Source organism: Mixophyes fleayi, chromosome 1, assembly GCF_038048845.1.
Source record: "Mixophyes fleayi isolate aMixFle1 chromosome 1, aMixFle1.hap1, whole genome shotgun sequence".
NCBI classification, from domain to species: domain Eukaryota; kingdom Metazoa; phylum Chordata; class Amphibia; order Anura; family Limnodynastidae; genus Mixophyes; species Mixophyes fleayi.
In genome coordinates, this window is record NC_134402.1 from 197,265,397 (window position 1) to 197,289,583 (window position 24,187).

The 24,187-nt window shown below is 45.0% G+C and overlaps 1 protein-coding gene across 2 annotated transcripts in view; it reads right to left on the reverse strand.

Moving 5' to 3' along the window:
• HDGFL2 (HDGF like 2) overlaps positions 1-24,187 on the reverse strand; it is a 55,582-nt gene that overhangs the window by 8,570 nt on the left and 22,825 nt on the right. Inside the window, exons 7-15 of one of the 2 annotated variants that reach the window (XM_075204741.1) lie at positions 20,434-20,554; positions 20,271-20,343; positions 19,848-20,190; positions 19,628-19,710; positions 19,461-19,528; positions 19,277-19,347; positions 18,942-19,043; positions 18,544-18,718; positions 5,956-6,070 (exon numbers count right to left, since the gene is read on the reverse strand). In XM_075204741.1, coding sequence (XP_075060842.1) covers positions 5,956-6,070; positions 18,544-18,718; positions 18,942-19,043; positions 19,277-19,347; positions 19,461-19,528; positions 19,628-19,710; positions 19,848-20,190; positions 20,271-20,343; positions 20,434-20,554 — 1,151 coding nt within the window. Of the gene's footprint in view, positions 1-5,955; positions 6,071-18,543; positions 18,719-18,941; positions 19,044-19,276; positions 19,348-19,460; positions 19,529-19,627; positions 19,717-19,847; positions 20,191-20,270; positions 20,344-20,433; positions 20,555-24,187 lie in introns of both variants that reach the window. The other variant, XM_075204740.1, reaches the window with a different exon arrangement.

Sequence of the window (24,187 nt, forward strand, 5' to 3'; positions counted from 1 at the left end):
TTCATCCATCAGGGGGATGCTGCTACTTGGGGTTGAGTATGGAGAAGCAGGAGTTGGCATCTAACTAGTTAATCGAGAACTACATTCAGAATCTCTGTCAAACGTCTGTGAAAAAAAACACAAAGAGCTGACACCTGAACCTTTAGAGATCCTAAATCGAAGACCTCCATCCAAGCCATCTTGGAGAAAAGCAAGACACCTGGCAAGATGAAACGACTCTGAAATGCAGACCTTGATCTTGCACCATTTTATATATGTACGCCAGATACGGTCATAAATCCGAGCCGAAACTGGCTTCCTAGTCTTAATAAGGGTATCTACTAGCTGAGAAAAGAACCCTCTGGATTTCCAAAGGTTGACTTCAACAGCCATGCCGTTAAATTCAGACGGTTTATATCCTGATGCAGGAATGGTCCTTGAAGTAACAGATTCTCGCAAAGGGGTAATCGAAGACCTGGATGTTCTGCCATTAGCAGAATCTCCGGATACAATACCCTCCTCAGTCAAGCTGGAGCCACTAGAATTACTGGCCTGGCCCCCTGCTTGACTCTCCGAAGGACCCGAGGAATCATGGAAATGGGAGGAAACAGGTAACCTAACCTGAAGTTCCATGGCAATTCTTAACACGTCTACCGCGACTGCCAAGGGATCTCTTGCCCTTGAGCAAAACTCTGGAACCTTTCTGTTGTACCGAGACGCCATCAAATCTCGATCCAAAAGCCCCTAACGATCTACCAGGATGTGAAATACCTTCGGATGCAGAGCCCATTCCTCCGGCAGAACCACGTGCCGGCTTAGATAATCTGCTTGCCAGTTCTGAATACCTGGAATAAAGACCGCCGATATTGCGGGAACGTGCCTTTCGGCCCACTCGAAAATCTGATACGACACCTCCATCGCTCCTGCACTCCCGGTGCCTCCTTGCCTGTTTACATACGACACTACTGTGGTATTGTCGGATTGCAGACGAACCAAGGATCCTTGAAGGACTAGCTGCGCTCCCTGCAATGCTTTTAATATGGCTTTTAATGCCAGAACATTTATAGGAAGAGAGGTCTCTTGGACGGACCAGAGTCCCTGAAGTCTCAGATGAAGAGCTACCGCTCCCCACCCCCGCAGACTGGCGTCTGTGGATACCAAAATCCAAGGCCATAGGGCAAAGGACCTGTTGACTACCAGATTACTGTGGACTGACCACCATCTGAGAGACTCTTTTACTTCTGGCGACAAAAGAATCAGTTGACGTCTTAACTTCTGATGGGATCCTGTCCAATTCTTCAGAAGATCCCATTGGAAACATCGAGGTGAATTCGCCTGTAAGGGAGGGTCTTGAATGCCGACACCATTTTCCCTAGAAGACTCATGCAAAGGAGGACAGAAGGCCTCCGGCAGGATAGATCTCTGTTTGTCAATCCTTGCAGGGACCTTATCTTGTCCTCTGGAAGGAATACCTTCTGACAACTGGTATCCATTATTAGTCCCAGAAAAGACATCCTTTGGCAAGGAGTTAACTGTGATTTTTGCTGGCTGAAGATCCAGCCATGCATTTCCAGAATGCGAATGGTAAACTGAAGATGTCGTTCCAGCAACTGAGCTGACGCAGCCTTGATCAATTAGTCGTCCAAATAGGGCACTAACTGCACTCCTCTGGAATGAAGAAAAGCTGCCATAACTGCCATGATCTTTGTAAACACTCTTGGCACTGTTGCCAGTCCGAATGGAGGAGCCCTGAACTGATAGATTCACAGTGGGATCTGCTCACTGAGAAGAGGCGGATGCCCTTTCCAGATTGGAACATGGAGGTATGCGTCCTTGATATCTATTGATGCCATGAACTGACCTTCCTCCAGACCATTGGATTACTGACCTCAGAGATTCCATTCTGAATGAAACTACCCGCAGATGAAGATTCAACTGTTTGAGGTTCAACACTGCTCTGAACGACCCATCCAGCTTTTGGACCAAAAATAGATTGGAGTAGAACCCCTGATTCTAATGGAACTTTCATGATAACTCCCTGCGAAAGAAGCGAAGCAACGCAATAGAGCATTGCTTGCCTTTTCTGTGGATGGCGAGGCAGGCCAGTTTCAAAGAACCTTCGAGGGGCTGGGCCTGCCAAGTCCATCATGTAACCTCTTGTCACGATCCCGCAAATCCAACTGTCCTCTGAGGACTCTGTCCACCGATCTTTGAACAGCAGCAGACGTCCCCCCACACCTGCCGCTGCCAACAGTGGAGGGTGGGCGTCATGCCGTTGGCTTATCCAGAAGTCTTGAAGAGGGAAGGCTTGAGGAGGAAGACCTACCCCTAAGAGAGTGTCTCCTGGCTCCAGCCGACCTGGATCTATTTGTCAGACACGCCCCCCAAAAGGGCTGTCTGAACAAACTGAGCCTAGAAGTCCTAGGCCTTGGAGTATTGTCAAAAAATTACTTCTGCCACCTGTAGCCTGAGAAATCATGGAATCCAATTCTGGCCCGAATAACACTCCGGTCGAATAAGGAAGGGACTAGAGACTTTTTTTTCTGCATTCCACAATCTCAGCCATAATGTTCTCCTAGTTGCTGCAGCCATAGCCGATATGGAAGAGGAAATAGAAGCTAAATTCTGCACAGCTTCATATACACATACCCTGCAGCCTCCTTAAGGTGGAGTGCCAGCGGAAGTAACTCAGAGTCCTGCAAGGCAGTAGCTAACTGTTCAGCCCATGCTTCCATCGCCGGGGCCACCAAGGCCGATGAGAACGCAGGTCTGAAATTTGTACCCGCTGCCGTAAAGACTGTCTTTAAAAACGCCTCTAACTTACGGTCAGTCGGATCCTGCAACAAAGCTGTTCCTGGAACAGGAAGCGTAGTCTGGCGAGCTAACCGTGCCACCGGAGTATCTACTCTCGGAACCTGTTCCCAACGAGTTAGATCCTCCTCCTGTAACGGGTATAATGACAAGTATCTACTTGGAACAAAAAACTTCTTGTCTGGTTGTTTCCAAGATGCCTCTGCAATGTCTCTTAACTCAGCAGCAGGTGGAAACCAAACTGCCTGTTTTTTAAGCTTTCGCAAAAAGACTCTGATCCATAGATCTAGTCTCATCCTGTTCCAGAAACCCCAGGGCCTGACGTACTGCCATTACCAGGTCATCAATACCTTGATAGCTAGGAGACTCTTCCAAATCCGCATGAGTGGCGTCGGAGTCCTCTCCAACTTCCCCCTCCTCTTCTGAGGATCTCTCCGAATCAGAGTGTCCGAAGAGGGGTTACCATTCCAGAGGTAGAAGGGAGGACCGCTGCCACCACTGGAATTTCTGAGGGCTTAGAAAGCAACTGTACCAATGTACTAACGCCCTGTGTCAGGGCAGCCTCCCACACTGGAGGTTCTTTTAACCTAAGGCTGTATTCTGAGACTGCGCCGCCATGGACGCCCCACTACAGACAGAACAGAGTGCCCCCAGGTCCGATTGTTCACTAGGTAGTTTAGAGCTACACTTAGAACAAGTATAGTATTTGGCTTTTGATACTTTTCCCTTATCAGACATTTTAAAAAGTACAGTAGAGCCAAAAGCAACAAGCACACACACAAGAATGATCAGAATATACTAACTAATCTATGACCATGTCAAAAGATAATATCCCTGACAAGTGTTATATGTGAAGCAGAGTATCTAAACAAATTACAATGTCCACCAATATTCTAATATATCCTATCTATATATGTATAGGAAGTATATGGAAGATATACATCACTTAGCTTTCTATCGCTGGTATAATCAGAGGGAGAAGTCTGTCAGCTCTGCCTCGTTGCCAGTGACCGGAAACTGTCTTCCCGGGCTAGATTTGGCGCCCTTGGACCGCACCACTAACCAGACTGTGATGCGGGAGTTCTATTTTCCAAACTCTCCCGCACCTCAGGCTTCTTCTCCCACGGCGCTGCCCCCGTTGGCCTCCTTCTGTCTCCAGGCGATCTCTGCCTCTAACCTTTTATATTTCGCTGTCATTTTTAGAACTCATTTCAATAAAGGTTAAGTTTCATCTTATCTAGAGATCCCTACTTTCCTGGATATATTTTTGTGGAGTGATTAGTGCATCATATTAAAACACTTTGATTATTAGAGGCAGAGATCGAAACAGCTGGATATGTAGGCAACTCTTCTTTTTTCTGACTCGCCAAGTTTCCCCCTTCCTTTCACTGAAGGTGGAACTTGGTACATTCTCATGGCCGCCTCTCAGCGCCATCCAGTGTACCGGCGCTCCATGCCCAGCGGGCAGCGCCGGTATTCTGTCTCTGCAGGTGACAGCGGCTTTACTAAGCCGCTTGTCACTTGCCGGAGAAACTACAGTAAAACATGTGAAAAAAACTCTGTCAGCGAGAGCCGTCCGGCACCTCTCAGTGAAACGACTGTGCTCTTGTTTTAAACAGAACACATTCATTACTAAAAACCAATAAAATAAAATCTATTAATATAGTGAATATTATTCACTGCAAAAAAAAATACCAACTCCTTTGGGCACCAAACTTAAACTGAGCACTCAGGGGGGTTGGCAGGGGGAGGGGTCTGTCGGCAGCTCTAGATTAACTAATTAGGTGTCAACTCCCGCTTACCCATACTCAACTCAATGGTAGCAGTGTCCCCCAGATGGACGAAAGAGAAAGGTACTTAGCCCTCCTGGATGGCCATAGTACCCTCTGTGCAGCGTGAGGAGGAGAGGAGAGAAGTCTGTGTGCAGCATGGAGACTGTACAGCTTGTCTCAGTAGCTGATAACAGGCAACTGCCTTTTTCCAGCACTTTCAGGGACACAAGTCGCCACTTTCTGTAAGGGTGTCCTCTCTACGCTGCTCCTTGTTCCTCTAATATCCGTTATGGCGTGCTTGCATTGTTATCAAACACCCAACGGTACCACTTGTCTCTCTGGCTCTGGTGGACGCGCTAGCTTCTATTTGAGCCCACAGCACTCTTTAGCCCATCAGTGACAGTGTGTTGTCAACGTCTCCCTCTCTCATTATCAGGGAACTTTGTACCATACTAAAAATGGTGGCCTGCATGGGGATCGCGGCGCTCTCTGCTGACTAACAGCGCCGTTGACCCTCATGTCACTTCTTATAGAGATCTGTAGTACCATAGCCGTCCGTGCTCTTGCAATGCAGCAGTCGGGGTTCTGTGAGGAAGTGTGTTTCCAATACAGCCCCAGTAAGTAGCAGCTGCTGCAACTGCACCTAATCTTTAGTAAAGAATGATAAAATAAATGAAAATAAAGTAAACTTTTCTGTAAGAAAATGCTGCAGAGCAGCACACAGTAAGCCCAACTCCTTGGGCACTCAAATTAGACTGAGGGTGCAGGGGGTTGCAGAGGGGAGGAGTCTGTCTGTAGGTTAAACAAATAATTAACTGTTTGGGTGCCAACTTCTAGCTCCCCCTCATACAATCCATGGTAGCAGTGTCACCTAGATAGTATGAAAGAGAAAGTATGTATGTGCATTTGTATAGGATTTAATGTGTACCAATGCTAAAGTAAACAATGGGAACTAAATAACACAAAAACAAACCACAGTGGAAGGATTATATAAAGCCTCATTGAGTTAATAAAAATGGGTTAGGGAGCTTTAAACCAGGCCCTCATAACAAAAAAAGAACTGCAATTCTGCTGACTTAGAATATATTTAAAATGACCTGTATATGACAGACCTTTAAATGGCCAAAACATTGCAAAGCATAATGCTGGCGTATCCCTAGATCTAAATACACATTTTGAAATTCACCAACCAAAAGCATTCTCAGGTAAATAAAGAATGAAAACATGTAACAATCATCTTGCAAAAAAACCTCTCAACATTGGCGCCACTATCCAGAATGACAAACACTGCTCCCCTTAATAATGAATACTATCTCCAGCGTCCCCACTAAAAATGCTCTTTAACAGAGCCACTACTGCATGTACACTTTACCCCTCAACAATTAATACTAACTGGTTGTGTTCATTCTCCCGGCTCTGGACAGTAGAAGGATTCTGTTCCTCCTCTTCTCTCTTCTGATCTCCACTTCCACTCTTTTGTGTCACAGAATCTCCATTCAATGGGGAAGCTGAATAGGAAAAGAAAATCAGCGTGCTAATTCAAGTTTTACACACAGCAATTTTACAGATGTGTACAATTGTCTGAAATTAACCAGAAATTATAAAAACAAACAGACAGTGACCATATAAAGGCGTGACAGGCCAAGCAAAATTATGATTATACATACGTGTTTGCAATCAGGGGCAACTGTAAAATTGTATTTTATGTACAGTAGCCATAAGTTACATCCTAATAAATGTATTCAAACCTCTATTTTTTTAATTTGTCGTCATTATTAACTATATTATTAACAGGTGGCATGAATTGGATAGTTTTAATTTTTTCTGTGCATTCTTTAGTGACTTTAAATTTCACATATGTATTTGATATATCCTGCAGCGTGCTATCTATTAGAGCAGAGCGGCCCTAGTCCCATATTCATCAGATGCATCTTCCCATCCGCAGCTTGGTGAATACAGACATATGCATATCCGAAGCAGGTGCGTTTTTAAAAAACAAAAGCACATTATGTTTGCTTTGCCTTTGATAATGAATGAGGCCCAGAGTGTACAAACAAAACAGAGGATCAATATATAGAATTATCTGTACCTCTTTCAGGGGCTTATGTAGAGGAGGACATAATTTCCGTCTAAAACAGATGTTTAAAAAAAAAGAAAGATTTGAGATGCAGTTTACAAGTATGTTTAGCCGGATCATCATCAGTTTGTAACAAACCAGTTATCGACCAGATGCAACTTTTCCATCTCCTGAGAGGCGCATGTGCGTCTGAGTCTCAGTTCTCATAAATCACATTTGCTCAAACACTCCTTCTCCAGTTCTGCCTCTTCAATTGTAGAGTATCAAGTAAACAGATCTTGTTTTGTATTAAAAACACTAGCAAATGCCTTTTCAGCATCTGGAGACACCACCAAATTAGGGGTAGAAAGTCTGTTGGCTGTCAGGGTCTGGCTGGCAAATTCTAGCCTGGGGGAGAAACACTGCTCAGCATTCTATTAGTGGAAAATAAATACATGTAGCACATTGACTTAGCCCAAGGTAGGCCCACTATTGGGCCGGTCTGGGAAGCATATGCCCCCTGCCCCTCCCAGCCTGTGTTTGGCATAAGAGCAGATATCTAAAATCAGCTAGGTACTATCCCAATGCTTACTGCGCATATACAGAAAGTACTGAAAAGTCCCGTGATGCAAAAGGTATCTGTAGCTAATCAAAGCTCTTGTTTTTAACTTCTATTGCACCTGCATGGAATAAGTGTTTGAAATTGTTTAATGCTCATAGCCGTACCAATAAGAAGTTCTGAATAATATTTATACCTTATATGTTAATGATTTCCAGCACCCTTAATTTTTTTTATCTATAAAAGCGGAGTTGCTCCGACACACAGTGCCTCTTTCTAGACCATCTGCAGCGGTGTCAATCATTTGTCTACCCAGCTCATAAAGGAGAACGGGTTCCTGTATAGTTGCGGTCGATTTAACATATAGCTAAGGATACTATTGGAAGGTAAGTACATTATTATTTATTTAACTTGTATGCAATAAAAGATTAATATTTGAACTTAGCGGTCACGAGTCTAACTCACTGCAACCTAAAAAAACATGAGTTTCTACTGTAAACAAAAGGACTACTCAAAAAAAACCCAAAAACCCCAAAAGATCTAATTAGATTAGCTATAAAAATAATCAGTACATGACATATCTTTATTATAAACCTTGCAATCTCTATTTAGTCATAGATTTCCATGCAAATAATAATGAACTTGGAAGATAGATGCCTTAGTGTGTCCAGTAAACTGGTATCTATGAGCACATGATAGAGGAAACGAAATGGGAATTTATTGAAATGGTTTCATTTTGCTTGCATAAAAATCTATATCCAAGTGTTTGACTGTGTCAGGATATACTAAAATTGGATTTTTATACTTACGTAAAATCCGTTTCTCTTAGTCCATTGGGGGACACCGGGGACATTGGGGTATAGAGTAGGGACAGGGCAAACTGGCACTTTAAACTTCTGTATAACAAAGCCCTAGCTCCTCCCCCTCCATACCTCACCTCCTGTCTCAGCCTCCGTTTATGTTTAACCAAGCCCACAGAAAGCGGAGATAGAGAGAAAACAGGAAGAGAGAATAAAATTAACAAACAACATTCTTTTGACAAGACAACAACATGTCAAACAGTAGGAGAAACTAGAGCGTTAAGGGTAGGCGCCCGATGTCCCCCAATGGACTAAGAGAAACGAATTTTCCGCAAGTATAAAAATCCAATTTTCTCCATCATCCTTTCGGGGACACCGGGGACATCCCAAAGCTGCCTCACGGGAACGCTCAGAAGAAACGGCACGAAGCACTCTTCTTCTAAAACTTGCATCCTTGGAACATTAAACTTGTAGAATTTAGTGAGTGTGTGTACAGAAGACCACATAGCCTTCTTACACAGCTGTTCACTGGAGGCACCATGGCGGGCCGCCCAGGAAGCACTTACGGACCTTGTAGAGTGCATGCTCAGATTATCTAGGATAGGCTCCCCTGCCTTACTATCAGGTTAACGGATAACAGCCGTAATCCACCTAGCAAAAGTGACTTTAGAACCTGGCTAGCCTCTGTTGTGAGCATGATAGAGAATCAAAAGATCCTCAGTCTTGCACACCTTTTGAGACTTATGCACTAAAATTCGTAAGGCTCGAACAACATCGAGATAAATAGAATAACTGCTAACCAAAGACATAAAATCAGTCAGGGCCGAAAATACCAATGTCCTGATTTAGATGAAATCTAGACACAATCCTAAGAAAAGAGGGCTTGTTTTGATGAAAAACAAGAAGAGACTTGCAAGATAAAGCAGTAAGCTCTGAAACTCTATATGCCGTAGAAATGGTCAAAGGTTAGAAATTTAACTTCCACGGTATTCAAATGTGGAGGCTGTAAAGCATTCAACAACAAATTCAAATTCCATGGAGCTACCGGAGAAACATATAGAAGATGTACATGGAGTACGCCCTGAAAGAAAGTGTGATCATCAGGTATGACAGCAAGTCTTGTTTGAAAGAAGACCGAAAGCTGCTGACACCTGACCCTTAAGAGAACCAAGACACAAATATGCATCCAAGCCGTCCTGCAAGAACCTAAGTAACCTGGCCAAGCGAAAAGAATAAGTAGGATATCCCTTCTTTTCACACCAACCAATATTTGTCTTAAACTTGATGATAGAAGCTGGTTTCAAAGCCCGAAGCAAGGTTTGCACCACACATTGGGAAAACCCCTTAGCTCTCCGAATTATGGCTTCAAACAGCCACGCTGTTAAAGCCAGACATTGTAAACTTAGATAACAAAAGGGACCTGAAAGTGGAACCACCAAGGGACAGACATGGCGTCTACCGCGACAGCCATGGGATCTCTTGCGCGGGAGCAGAAGAGGCGGATCTTGTGGTTCAACCGGGATGCCCTCCCGTCGACATCCGGGTGATCCCACCGTTCCACCAACTGACGAAACACCTCAGGATGGAGGAACAAATGCCGCATGGCCAAAAGGACTCTTGGTGCCGCCCTGATGATTGAGGTATGCCATTAACGTGGCATTATGTGACTGAATCTTTACTGGCCTTGCCTGCAGCAAGTGTTGCACGCTCATAAGAGCATGAAACACTGCTCGCAGTTTCAAGACATTGATTGGAAGCTTGGATTGTCTTTAAGTACAAAGACACTGAAACCGTGCGTGAAGACAGATGGCCCCCCAACCTCAAAGGCTGGCATCCTTCGTGATAAAAGTCCAATTCCAAATTGAGAATTTGCGTCCCCAGGCGAGATTCTGTTTGTGTAACCGCCAAAGAAGCGACTGACTCGTTTGTGAAGACAGGCGGAATACCTGGCCCGCCAGATTCAGATGGGATTTGTTTAATTGAGACTGAAGTTCCAACTGGAACTGCCGTGCCTGAAACTGAGCAAACTAGACCGGCTGGAAAGTCGATACCATCTTGCCCAAAACCTTCATGGCGAAATGTACCGAAGGCTGCCTTGCCGCCAACAGAGATTTCACTATGTTCTGCAAGGCTAAAATCTTGTCCTGGTTGGCAAGTACACCAGTCGTTGTCGATTATCCGCTGGGATGTGATCAACGTTGACTTGTTGAAGTTGAGAATCCAACCACGAGACTCCAGAGTCTGGATTAACACTTGGATATGCGACTGAAGCACCTCTGGAGAGTCTGCCCTTAAGAGACGATCACCCAGGTAAAGGATGATTGTAATCCCCTTGGACCTTAGCAGAGCAGCTATGACAGCCACAATCTTGGTGAAGACACGTGGGGCCGTTGCCAGACCAAAGGGAAGAGCCTGAAATTGGAAGTGCTTTGATTGAACCGCAAACCTCAAGAAGGACTGATGACCCTTCCAGATAGTCATCAAGGATGCCTATAGCCTCCATAAATTCTCCTTGTTCCATGCTGTGAATGATCGAGCGCAAAGACTATCTTGAACCTGGGCACTCTGACCTGGATGTTCCAAGATTTCAGATTCAGAATTGGCTTGAATGAGCAGTCTGGTTTTGGCACAAGAAAAAGTTTGGAATAATAACCCAAACCTCTTTGAGAATCTGGCACTGGAATAATCACTCTGGAAGAAAGGAGGGATTGAATTGCTTCTCGTAAGACCAGTCATTTTCGTGGACAAGAGGGAAGCCCTGTGGAAAAGATCCGTCTGGAAGGAAGAACAAGCAAATCGATCTTGTATCCCTGGTCCACCACTCCCCGAGCCCAGACATCGGTGGTAGACTGAAACCACCGATATCTGAACAAGAGAAGACGGGCTCCTACCACTGGCGACAGCGGAGGAGCAAAATGCCTGTCATGCGGACTGCTTGTCTGCAGATTTCGCTGTTGGACCTCGAGCAGACCAGGCCTGGCGCCCCCGCTGCAAACCACCCCTGGGGATGGAGGACTGGCCTTTAGAAGACTGGCCTGAGGAATATTGACCCCCGAAACCTTCCTGAGGACCGGAATCTGGACATTCTTTGTTTGGGAGCATTAACAGGGAGTTAAGTGCTCTTTTTCTCCTGTTGCTTGACTGATAATGGAATCAAGCTGTGGTCCAAACAAAACGCCCCCAGAAAAAGGTATGGTCTCAACATTAGCCTCCCAGGACTTAAGCCAAAGAGTGCGACGAGCGGAAACCGCAAAGGCATAAATACGTGCCCCTATCAGTCCTGCGTCCATAGCTGCCTCCTAAATAATCTGTCGCCCTCTGAATTTGCTCCACTAATGGAAGAAGTTCAGAGGACGGCCTGCCTGCCAACAAACCTTCAGACAGCTGTTCTGACCAGCGTTCTACTGCTTTGATAACCCACGCAGATGCTAAAGCAGGCCTCAAAGAGGCACCTGATGCCACAAAAATGGACTTAAGGACGGCCTCAACCTTACGGTCTGTACCATCCTTAAGAGTGGCTGCGTTCACTTACCTGCTGCCATCCCTCCACACGCAGTGTCTGCAGATTGGCAGAACAGGAGGATGGACACAGCCTGCGGCGACTGTGCCCGGCTCCTAGGAGGGCATCAGAACGTTGGGAGAGGGGCTGGCAAAAGAGGCCCTCCACAGCATCTCCAATCCCCCCCTCCAGACAGCGCACAGCCGTCCATGCTGTGCACTTCAAGCTGCCATGCTGTGCTATTCCTTTACTCTCCCGGCTAACTGCAGGCTTGGGAGAGTAATTAAACAAGTGGCAGGCAGGGAGGAAGGGGAAGCCTAGGCTACTTTACCCGGAGCCTCAAACACAGCAGCTGGGAGTGCTACACGCGACTCAGTGAGCCGTCGGCTGTCAGGAACAGAAGACACAAGTCTCCGATTACTGACAAGTAAAACAAAAGTTAAAAAAAAAAACCAAACAGAATTCGGCTGCTAAGCAGCCCAGACGCAGCCGGTTCGCTGGGCACTTAAACTAAACTGAGGCTGAGAGACAGGAGGTTGGGTATAGAGGGGGAGGAGCTGGGGCTTAGTTAAACAGAAGTTTAAAGTGCCAGTTCGCCCTGTCCCTACTCTATACCCCAATGTCCCTGGTGTTCCCCAAAAGATGACAGAGAAAAGGTATGTTATGTACCAATATATTTTTTATATAGCTTATAATGAAATTTACATACATTTTGACTCGCTTTGTTAAGGATTTAATTTATATGACTGACCATAGACAAATGAGGAGAATATAGCGCTCCAACTTCTTTATTTGACTTCCAGTACTGATGAGTACAGACCTGCTCTGAGAAACCCGCTTCTGCCTCTGTATCCAATTTGATACACTTATAAAAATTTACCACATTGTGAAAAGTAATCAGGTTGCAGGTATGTGGCTTGTGGTTTTACAATCTACTCAGAAATTAATAAATTTACTGCAAGAATAGTAAGCCTACAGATTTCATTACCAAGACAATTTAATAATTATAGATCTAAAAAATAAATAAAAACCAATTGCATTTGAAATGACAATCTCCTGAACATAAATTAGGAATGCTCAGGCTCAGTTTTTTTGAAAACAAAGCCCCCCCCCCCCCTGAACATCCCCAATCCGAGTACAGAGCCGGCTTGGTAATTTCCCGCTTCCTCTGAACATAATTACCTCCCTGCACTAGAAAAAAAAAAAAAAAGCATGTGGGATTTTTAGTTTTAAATTATACACTACATGCCCAAAATTGACATTAGTGACAAGACCTGGCTAGTAGTCAGCTCTCCAATTCATCACAAAGGTGTTTGGCCTGTTCAGACAGAGCCCTGACATCAACCCCACTAGTCAAGTTTTTCCACACAAAACTTGGGAAACCACTGTTGGATGCACAAAATTCTATAAAATATCATTGCATACTGTAGCATTAAGATTTCCCTTCACTTGAAGTGAGGGGCCCAGGCCAAAGTATAAAAAAATAAATAAAGAGCCAGACAATTATTCAAAAATTAGCAGTAGGCATTCAGACAGGAGACTTTTTTTCTGGCATCCAACAAACCCAGAGTTGTTCTCTAGGCTGACAGATTGTGAAGGGCGATTTGTTACTCCAGAGAACGCATCTCCACTGCTCCAATGGCTGTGTGCTTTACACCTCTCCATGTTTGTGATTGTACATAGTATCTGAGGTTTCTGTGTGGGTGCTCTGCCATGGAAACTCAATCAATGAAGCATCTGAGGAACAGTTCTTGTGCTGGCGTTTCTTCCAGGAGGCAGTTTGCGACTTGTGAGTGAGTGTTGCAACTTAGGACAGGTGACTTATGCGCTTCCGCACTCTGTGGTCCAATTCTGTGAGATTTGTGGCCAACTGCTTCAAGGTTCTTCTGCTGTTGCTCCTAGATGTTTCCATTTTACAATAACAGCACTTAGTAAAATTTCTGTTGTTCTAGAACAGCCCCAGTCAACTAACTGCTTTGTTAATAATGTGGCATCCTATAGCAGTTCCACTTTGAAAGTCACTGAGTTCTTAAGTACAACCCATTCTACTGATAATGTTTTACTATAAAGATTGCATGAGTGCTATATTTTATGCACCCGTTAGCAATGGGTGGGGCTGAAATGGCCAAACACACTAATTAGAAGACTTTTGCCCATGTATTGCAGTTCTTATGGGGCAATGATTGCTATAATTTAATGAATGAAAAGAACTTCAAGCTTTCATGGAATTTGTTTAAAAAATATGCCTTCACTTACAAATAAGGAGACCTCCCCATTAACACAGTCAGAGAGCAGTCTTGTGATACAGCTTTTGCCACTAAAGGATCAAGTGCATCCATAGCTCTGAAATAGAGCTCAGAGAGCTATGGATGGCTTTGCAGTTTGCCAATTTTGCCTGGAAAACAACTACAGTTTTAAGAGATATGGCTCTATGCTTCAGGTTAAGGTGGGGAGGGGGCATTTCATATGTTAATAAAAATATGCCATTTATGAGTAACAAAACAAAAAAAAACAAAAAAAAACTTTCTGATCGCATAACTGGCAGTAAGTGATTGTTTCCAGATGCTGTTAAATTAGACAGCTGCCTTTCCAGGAGTCTCATTTGGGGTATAGTAGTCGGTCTAGCAGTTTAGGCACTTAACTTCTTTGCTTTTCACTCTCCTCCTCTACTATGCCCCTCCTCTCACTAATCAAGCGTATGAGAAAGGGCAGCCCTAAAGACAAGGAATACAAGCATAAAATTCACACAACAGAACTATTTACAGAGCATGGGAGGGTGCACAGTGTCCCACCAATGAAGAGAAATAGATTTTACAGTGAGTAAAAATCTTCTTTTCTCTTTCCTACCATTGGGGGACACTGCGAGACATTGGGGACATACCAAAGCTGCCTCTAAGGGAGGGAATGCTCTGGAACGGCTGCACGCAATACCTTGCGCCCAAAGCTTGCATTAGAGGATGTGAAGCCCTGCAACCTGTAGAATTTAGAGAATGTATGGACAGATGACCATGTAGCTGCTCTGCATAGCTGCTCCGCCGAGGCCCAATGGCGCGCCGCCCACGAAGCGCAATCAACTCGGGTAGAGTGAGCCTTCAGCGATACCGAGACAGGCAGCGATGCTCGGATGTAGGCCAGTCTGATACTGGAAGTGATCCAGCGGGCAATAGACTGTTTGGAAGCCGGCCAACCGCGCTTCTGCGCATCGTAAAGGATAAAGAGATCCTTGGTTTTATGGACATTGGTTGTGTGGTCAACATAATACCGAAGAGCACGGACCACATTCAACAACAGCAAGTCGTCCCCAGGGGGTGGCAGACGAAGGGGAAAAAGGCGGAGGGCGAAAGGCAGGCACCACAATCTCTTGATTTAAGTGAATCCTGAACACGACCTTGGGGACAAAAGAAGGTTTGTTATGAAGATACGCTCTATCTTCGTGAAAAACTAGGAAAGGGGGAGTGCAGCAGAGCTCTGCTAACTCCGACACTCTTCGAGCTGTCAAGATAGCTTAGAGGAATACCGTTTTCCAAAAGAGGTGGTGCAACTCCACTGAATCTAGAGGGGTGGGTGAGCGCCCTGAGCACCAGGTTGAGGTCTACCGGGTGAACAGAAGGGGGCTGCACATGAAGGACCACCTGCAGGAAGGTCTGAACATCTCTGAAAGTCGCCAGTTTCCGTTGGAAATAGGTGGAGAGCGCAGACACCTGAACTTTAAGGGACCCCAGCTGGAGCCCTTTACCCAAGCCGGCCAGCAACTTAGGAAGACTAAACCTGTATGTGTGGAAACCCTGCGCCTCACACCAAAGTCTTTAAGACTCTGTGATATATGGTCAAGGAAGACGATTTCCTTGCCTTGATCAGGGTGCCAATAACCTGTTGAGAAAACTGTTTGGCCCTGAGGACTAAGGTCTGAATAGCCACGCCGTCAAAGCTAGTCAATCTATAATCGTGGCAGAGAAGGGAGCCCTAACAGAGAAGATCTGGTTGCATTGGCAGGTGGAACGGAGGATCCGTTGACAGTCTCAGAATGTCTGAGAACCATGACCTGCGTGGCCAATGAGGAGCTACTAGGATTGTGGGAACCCTCTCTCTTTTTGGCTTCTTTAGTACCCGTGAGAGCATGGGTATAGGGGGAAATAGATACACTAGTCGGAAGTGGCATGGAGCAGACATGGCATTCGTGAAGCGTGCTTAAGGGACTCGAGACTTTGAGCAATACAGGGAAACTGGATGGTTTAGCCTGGATGCCATGAGATCGACATCCGGCATGCCCCAGCATTCCACTAGGAGGGCAAAGACCTTCTTGCTGAGAGAGCATTCGCCCGGGTGAACCCTTTGCCTGCTGAGGAAGTCGGCCTCCCAATTTTCTATGTCCGGGATGTAAACGGCCGATATCTGGGGTACATGGCGATCCGCCCATACCGTGATTTTGACTGTCTCCCGCATGGCCCCTGCACTGCGAGTTCCCCCTTGGTGGTTCAGATATGCCACGGCCGTGGCACTGTCTGATTGAATTTGATGAGGCTTCCCTGCTGGAAACCTTTGAGCCCTCGTCAATGTCCTGTGTACCGCTCTGAGTTCTAGGATATTGATCGAGAGTGACTTCTTGGGGGGGACCAGAGTCCCTGAAATCTTAGGGACCCTGTCACCCCTCCCCAGCCTGACAGACTTGTGTTTGTGGTAACTAAGGTCCATGGGCCGGTCTGAAAAGTCTGACCCTTGTCCAGAATTTGTCTGGACAACCATCATGCCGGAGAGAAGCTAGTGGTTCTCGACAGGCAAATAATCTGCCTGTCTAAATGCTCCTGAGAATCCGACCACTTCCGAAGGATCTCCAGTTGAAGAGGTCGAGAGTGAAATTGAGCAAAGGGCACGGCCTCGAATACTGGTCCCCAGGAGCTTCATGCAACTGAGAAGTGATGCCTCTGGCCGAGCCAGCAAGGACCTGGCTCTGTGCAAAAGGGCGAGGACCTTGGCTTCCGGTAGATAGACTCTCTGGGTCACTATGTCGAACACGAGACCCAGACAGCGCATTCGCTGTGCCGGAATGAGGGATGATTTTGGTAGGTTCAGAATCCACCCGTGGGCTTCCAGAAACTGCATAGAGATCTGTATGTGGTGACTTAAGAGCTCTGCCGACTGTGTTTTCAGGAGGAGATCTCTAAATAGGGGACTATTGTGACTCCCTTCTGCCGCAGGAGCCCCGCCATGATGGCTATAAGCTTTTTGAACACTCGGGACGTGGTAGCTAGACCGCAGGGTAGGGCCCTGAACTGACAGTGGGAAGCTCCTACCGCAAAGCGTAGGAGACAATGGTGCCGCCTTCATATGGGAACATGTAGGTAGGCATCCTTGATGTCGATGGAAGCCTGGAACTCTGTCTGCTCTCCATCCTACGATGACTGGCTGAAGGGACTCCATCTTGAATCTTTGAGTTATCACCTACTTGATTAGCGACTGCAGATTTAAAATTGGGTGTAAAGATCCGTCCTGTTTTGGCAGTAGGAAGAGGCTGGAGTAAAACCCGATCTCTCTCCTGTGCTGGGATGGGAACAATGACACCGGCAAACAACAGCATACATATAGCCACTATAAGAATATAAACACTGTGCATGTTTTCTTTTATAATGTGTAAATAATGATAGAAGACCAAGGACCAGCTCAAAATGATTTGGAGGGGAGAAAAACCTGTGCAGCAATGTCAGTGTCCTGCCTCAATTACAGCCTTTGCTGCCTCGATTGTATTTCCCCTCCTGGGAACATACTAACTGCTGCAGATAAGCGGGGAGATTTCTAGATCTTTTCTCTCCCCCAGACTGCTCTTTTCCTCCTTGCCAGTCTGAGAATGCTGACCAAAGGCAGGCTTCTTTCTAATAAGCCTGTAGATATATATATATATATATATATATATATATATATATATATATATATATATATATATATATATATATATATATATATATATATATATATATATATATATATATACACAGAACCCCCCCAAAAAAAAATTGTAGTGAGTAGACCTCAATGTATTATATATGTATCAACTGCACTATATTCTCTATAGTACATAATATACTTCCCCTTTGCATACAATGCAGCAAGTACAATGAGAGATAGCAGGAAGCAAAGTATCTTTTCCTTTGCCTTTCTAACACTAGCAGGCAGGAGGGAGTACAACAGCAGCCAACGTGTGTTTGGTTTCACTGCATAAGTTCCTCCGTGTTCAGCAATGGATTGGTGCCTCCAGAAGAAACCAACATGCTGATGAAGTCAGGTGGAGCTCCCCATTAACTCCTCCCTGTCCATCTACCTTGCCTAGATTTCTTTAATTCTTATATACCCCCTTGTTCTGCGTGGCTTCCAGAGTTAAGCCCGCAGACAGTAGTATACTTTCTCTCTCCCACTAATCGTGTATTGTGCTCTACATCCGATCCCCCCTCCCCCTCCTGAGGAGGGGTCTTGGAGCATTCCCAAGATGGCACCTGCAAACATGCTGAGTGTCGGCGCTCTATGCCCTACAGAGCAGCGCCGGAACTCAGAGATGATGTGACCGTGGGACTTTGCGACGCCCATCAGCATCAGTACACGCTGGATTCCAGCGCTCTATGCCGGACAGAGCAGTGCCGGTCCTCAGAACAATATGACTGCGGGTTTTACCCGACAGCATCTGTGAAAAATGCAGTCAGTGAGAGAGTTGCTCTCACTGACTGCTACTACTCAGCTGAAAACTTAATAGTGTGCTTGTTCCAGCACTGCTATTAAAAACAAATAAAATAAGAAAAACTATCAGCTAAAAAAAAAAAAAAAAAAAAAAAAAAAGCCTATCTTTGCAAGAGTATACCAGAGGTCCTATTCCTTTGGCACTCAAAACACATTGAGGTTTGCAGAGGGGATATAGCCTGTCGGCTGAAGTTAAATTAGTTAACTATTTGAGTGTCTATTCCATGTTCCCTCATACAACCCCAGGGTAGCCGTGAACCCCAGATAGGATGAAGGAGAAATTAGAAATTAAAAAAGGCATGAAAGTAAATAGATGCACGTCTTTTTCAACATCACCAAGTTACCTCCATCTTGCTCCTTGCTTGGCTTTTCAACAAGTGAACTCTTCTCTGTGCCGTAGTCACTTTCATTCACTTTTTGCTGGCTCTCCATTTTGGGTCCTAGAATTCGAGTTTTGAGTCGACTGTAGACCTCAGCAGCTTTGTCCATAACAGTCTGATTAGCTTTGTATCGACGGATCTAAAGGAAGGTATTTGTGAGAAACACAAAGATGGAAGCAAATGTTAGAGAAAAGGACACAACATGTCTTGTAGGGGAGATTTGGTATCCCAAAAGCTTTTTTGCTATATAAGCAATTACATTATATAGGTAAGTGAATGAGCATGAGGTAAATAAATGAAAAAAAAATAAAGAAATAGAGAAAGATAGCAAAGGCAACAAACATACAGATATTGCCTTTCACCTTCTTGAGTGTTGCCACCAGATCAGTATTCTTCTGTAGAATGTGAGAGGTCACCTGAAGACTGCCAAGTTTCTCCAGGGCATCTAAACATCTGTGTACATCCTATATAGTAATAAAAACCAGATATGACAGGGTAGAGAAGGAGGAAGGCTTATTTAAATACATTATTAGACTGCAAGAACTATGTTTGATAATGTTGTATAGTCATTGTATGAAGGTAATTTGAGCCCCACAAAACCGTATTAGGAGATAATTAGCTACACCTGCATTTTAATGGAATAAAAAGTAAATATATCAATGTTATGGGAGATTATCATGGGCCCCCAGCAACTCACAGGACTGTCCACTTTCAATGCAAACTTGATCTCGCTGTGCAGCTTCTGGAGTTTCTCCTCCACAGTAGGCTCTGCAGAGTGCATAAGATCCCTGTATAACATATCATTCCCTTACAGACCCAGACTTGTGCATTGTTGAGGATACCCTCCCACAGATACATGAATTCTGTTCATTGAAACTCACCCTTCTTCTCCACTTTTCGGTCACTTATTATGTCAGGTTTCCTCTTCGCTTTTTCTGTCTTTGATGGTCTAAAGAAAAGCATCCATTTATCAAGGAATGATTGAATTACACTTTAAAACAAGCAAAAAAAATCCAAAAATATAAGTTTCCCCTTCAAATTTTCTAACCTTCCTCTTGGTCGGTCTCCACGTTTCTCTTTTTGATTTGTCTTTCTACCAGTTTCTGAAGCTCGTGCCTTTTTTATGGTCTTCTTTACCTTACAAAAACATCAGTAACATTTTTTTTTTTTTAAATCAACCACACCAACATTACCAAATATTCCTGTGTGCACGTTTACAAAGTGAGGATCTGAAGAAAAGACACTGTAAAATAATTCAGAATTCTCACCTTTTTATCACTGTCAGAATCTGACACCACCATTTGTCTCTCTTTCTTAGTATTTCCTGAAGTTTTCTTACTTTTCTCATCTTTTTCAGAATCAGAAGATGAATGAGGCCTCTTTCCTGGTTTAGAAAGCTGTTGATTTTCACTTTTGATACTGTCACTATCACTGTCCGCTTGCTCTGCTTTTTGTGCTTTCTCCCTCTTCTCTTTCAACTCTTCTTCTCTCTCTTCCTCTCTTAAACGACGCAATTGTTCCTCTTGCTCTTTTTGACGACGCTCTTCCAATGCCCGGCGCCTTTCCTCATCTTGCTTCTTCCAGTCACTGATGCGATCTGGGGAACTTTCGCTAAGAGAAAGATTAAAATGATTATCTGCCATAAAATTGATCATGGATATACATTAAATTCCAAAGTGTTTCAAACTCACCTGTCACTGCTGGCACTTGGAGAGTGTTCTGTTTTGGACATCCGTGCTCGAGGTATGGGACCAGGTTTTCCTGCTGTAAGCCAATGGATAAATGCCGTTAAACTCACATCATTCTGAACAAACCTGTACTTTTTTCCCAATTACTTTCATAATGCTCACTGACATGGTCGTGAGGTTCTCTGAGCCTTCTTCACAGGTTTCTCAGAGGAAGATGAAGATTGTTGCCTCTGATCACTTTCTACATCAGAGCCGGACTTTGATTCAGAGTCAGAATCTGCCACAATCTGCAAAAAACATAAATACAAACAATATTTGCAGTCTACATAAAAAATTAGACTTTTGTATTTACATTAAATTATTTTTGTCTGAATCCAATGGAGGACAGTCAACTGAAGAGTGAAAAATGAACGTAAAAAAGGAGAGTGTCTAGTGTCCCCCATTGAAAGGAGGATTTATATACTTACAATAAATCCTTTTCTGAGTCCATCTGAGGGACACATACCATGGGTTGTATGAGGGGAGCTAGGAGTTGGCACTCAAACAGTTAATTTGTTTAACCTACAGACAGACTCCTCCCCTCTGCATCCTCAGTTTATTTACAAAGCCCCAACGAATGGTAATAATCCCATATGGACTCAAGAGAAAAAGAACGCCAGTATAGAAATCCTCCTCTCTTTCATCCTATCTAGGGGACACTGCTACCATGGCAATGTTCTAAAGCTGCCCCCTAAGGGAGGAACCGCTCTGATAGCCCGGCACGCAAAACCATGCAGCCAAAACTGGCGTCAGGGGACACAAAAACGTAACGCTTGGTAAAGGTATGGACAGAGGATCAGGTGGCCACTCCAAAATGCTGATCCACTGAAACTCCATTTCATACAGCCCAAGATCCTTCATCAGCAACCAGCAAAGGGACAGACAGGATTCTTGAGACAACTTGATCAACTTGGAATCCAAGTGAATGGTGGAGCCCGTCCATTTCTTCAACAGGTCCCACTGAAGGTGCATGAATGGAATCTCAAGAAGGGACGTGTCTCGAAAATAGAGACCATCTGGCCTAGAAGCTTCATGCACACTAGCATAAAAGGTTGAGGAAGGGCCAGAACCCTTTGCACAGAGTTTCAAAGTGAGCGCACTTTGGTGTCTGGAAGAATAATCTTTTGTAACCTAGTATTCAAGATAAGACCCAGGAAGACATTCCACTGACTAGAATGGTAAGAGAGAGATGTCTCAGTAACTGGTCTGAATCTGCCTTGATCTGCAGATAGTCAAGGTAAGAAACTATGCTGACCCCTTTGGAGTGCAGAAGTGCGACCATTATCACCACCCTTTAGCCTCTCCATGGCACCCTTGGAGCCATGGAGAGTCTAAAGGGAAGAGTCCGGAACAGATAATGGGAGTCCTCCACTGTGAACCTGAGCAGGGATTGGTGATCTTCCCAAATGGGTACGTGTAGATAGGCATCCCGAATGTTCATAGATGCCAGGAACTCCAGTGGTTCCAATCCATTGGTCACTGAATTGATGAATTCCATTAAGAATTTGTCCACCTGAAGGTGTAGATTTAGAGCATTAAGGTTCAGAATTGGACGGAAGGACAAATCTGGTTTGGGGACTAGGAAGATATTTGAATAAAACCCCTTGCCTCTCTGTCCCTCCGGGACCCGATCTATGACCCCTGCGTACATGCCCATGCTGGTTCCTCCATCTGGGGCGTAGTGCTACCCTGGAACTGTTCTCCCTGGGATCCCACCTCACAGCGCGCACAAAGCGTCTCCGCTTCCAAGAACTAAAAAAAGAGGTGGAAGAAAAATTACACAGCATAAAGTTCCAAGAATGGGACAAAAATGTAGGGGACTGTATGTCTTGAGTAAGGGAGGGTGCGCATTGTCCCCCAATGTAATGAGTAAGAGAAAAGAAGATTTTGGCTCACCATAAAATCCATTTCTCTTTCCTACCATTGGGGGACACTGCGAGATATTGGGGACATACCAAAGCTGCCTCTAAGGGGGAGGAAATGCTCTGGAACGGCTGCACGCAATACCTTGCACCCAAAACTCGCATCAGCGAATGGAAAGCCATGCAACCAAAAAACTTTGCACAAGATGTGGATGTTGCCACCCTGCACAACCGAAGCACCCCGACGTGCCATCCAAGGAGCGCTAACCACCTTGGAGAGAGAGCTCTAAAGACCCTTGAACAGGTTGAGGGGCACGAACAGAATGATGGGAGTGATGTAGCAGGAAAGAGACGGTTTGAAAACTGGCCAGGCCTGCCAATGAGCATCCGAGAGGCCTAAGGGGACTTTAGTCTTACAGACAGAGAGCGTGCGGTCAAAAGCACGAACCACTTCCAGCTGAGGAAGTGCGTTACACGAAAAAGGAGGAAGAACAACAAGCTTGACCACAAGGCCCCTGCATCAAAAGAAATGCAGACACTATCCTCTGAACCAATAATGCCCGGTGCGACGTAGTGCAATCCACATTCCCGACACCAACCCTTGTGAACATAAGCGATATGCAAGGGAACACCCGTTCCCTGAGATAACAATTTCCCAGAGTAAGCGGGTCAAAAAAGGCCAAATCAAGAGCTCTGATTACAAGATGTAAATTGCATGGCTTCACCTGACCAACCAAATGGGGGCTGAACCTGAAGAAATCCCTTGAAAGGAAAACCTGAACAACCTGTGATCATGAAAACCAGTGCTGAGATAGATGCAGAGCAGCGGGAGGTGCACTCTGCAGGAATCAAAACAGAGTTTCATATCAGAGCCAGGTTGCGAAAGAAACCAACTTAGAGAGCCCGCACAGGAACGTGTGGATTCACACCAAATGCTGTAAAGTTCTCAGACCAATTAGAATGGTTGAGGAAGGTGCCCTACGGGCAGTATTCAAGGTGCCAACCAGCCCCCTGCGAAGAACCTCTGGCCCTAAGATTAGGGTTTGCAACATCACCGTGCAAGCTAGACGATCTAAAGAGTGGCTGAAGAGGCCCCTGAATTCTAAGATCTGGCAGCAATGGTAGGTGGAGGGGAGGCACGCCACCAGCCGCCGAATGTATGAGAACTAAAATTTCTGTACAGCGTAAGAAACTGGTTTCCCCTACAGAATGAAACATGTAAGACCTTCTTGATGTCTATCGAGGCCAGGAACTCTCCTTGTTTATTGCCTGCAATGACTGTGCGTAGTGACTGTATTGGAAACAAGAGATTGCAGGTCTGCAAGTTTAAATGGGGCGGAAGAACCTGTCTGACTTGGGGCCAGGAGGAGGTTGGAATGAATTACCCCAAACTCCGTGAAAATCACCAGGCCTATAGGTTTCTCACCTAACTGCAAATGTACATGTACTATATGTTCCTCTGGGAGGTGAGGAGTGACTACGCCATGTGGCACCCGACCCCAGAAAAAAATAATAATAAAAAAAAAAGACGAAAGGATTGAGACCGTCCTTGACGTGACCTGGTGGAGCTGATGGGAGAGAGGTACTCTTACTTTCAGTGACCCATGGATATTATTTTGTAATTATGCAAAAAAGAGAGGCGCTCCGTTTTTGGAACGCAATCCTGGATGCCTCTGGCTAACTGCTCTGACCAAAGCTGAATGGCTTTATGAAAACAAGCTATGACCCTGTTGGGTCTAAACAAACTGCCTGCGGTCACTAAAGCTGAGTGGTGGCCATAGACCCCTTGAGAAAATACTTTTATGAGCGCCTGCCTTGTGTAGGATAGCAGAGTAAGTTAACAGACAAGCAACAGGGTTGTCAACCCCATGGGTTTCTTGCCATCTAAACATTTATTCTGCCGGGAGAAGAAAAAGAGATGAAGATCTGCCCAGCCTATTAATTGTTTATTTGGCTCTTGCCAAAGGTCAGACACCATGTCCCTAATATGAGGCGATGGTCTCCTAAATAGGGCGGGTG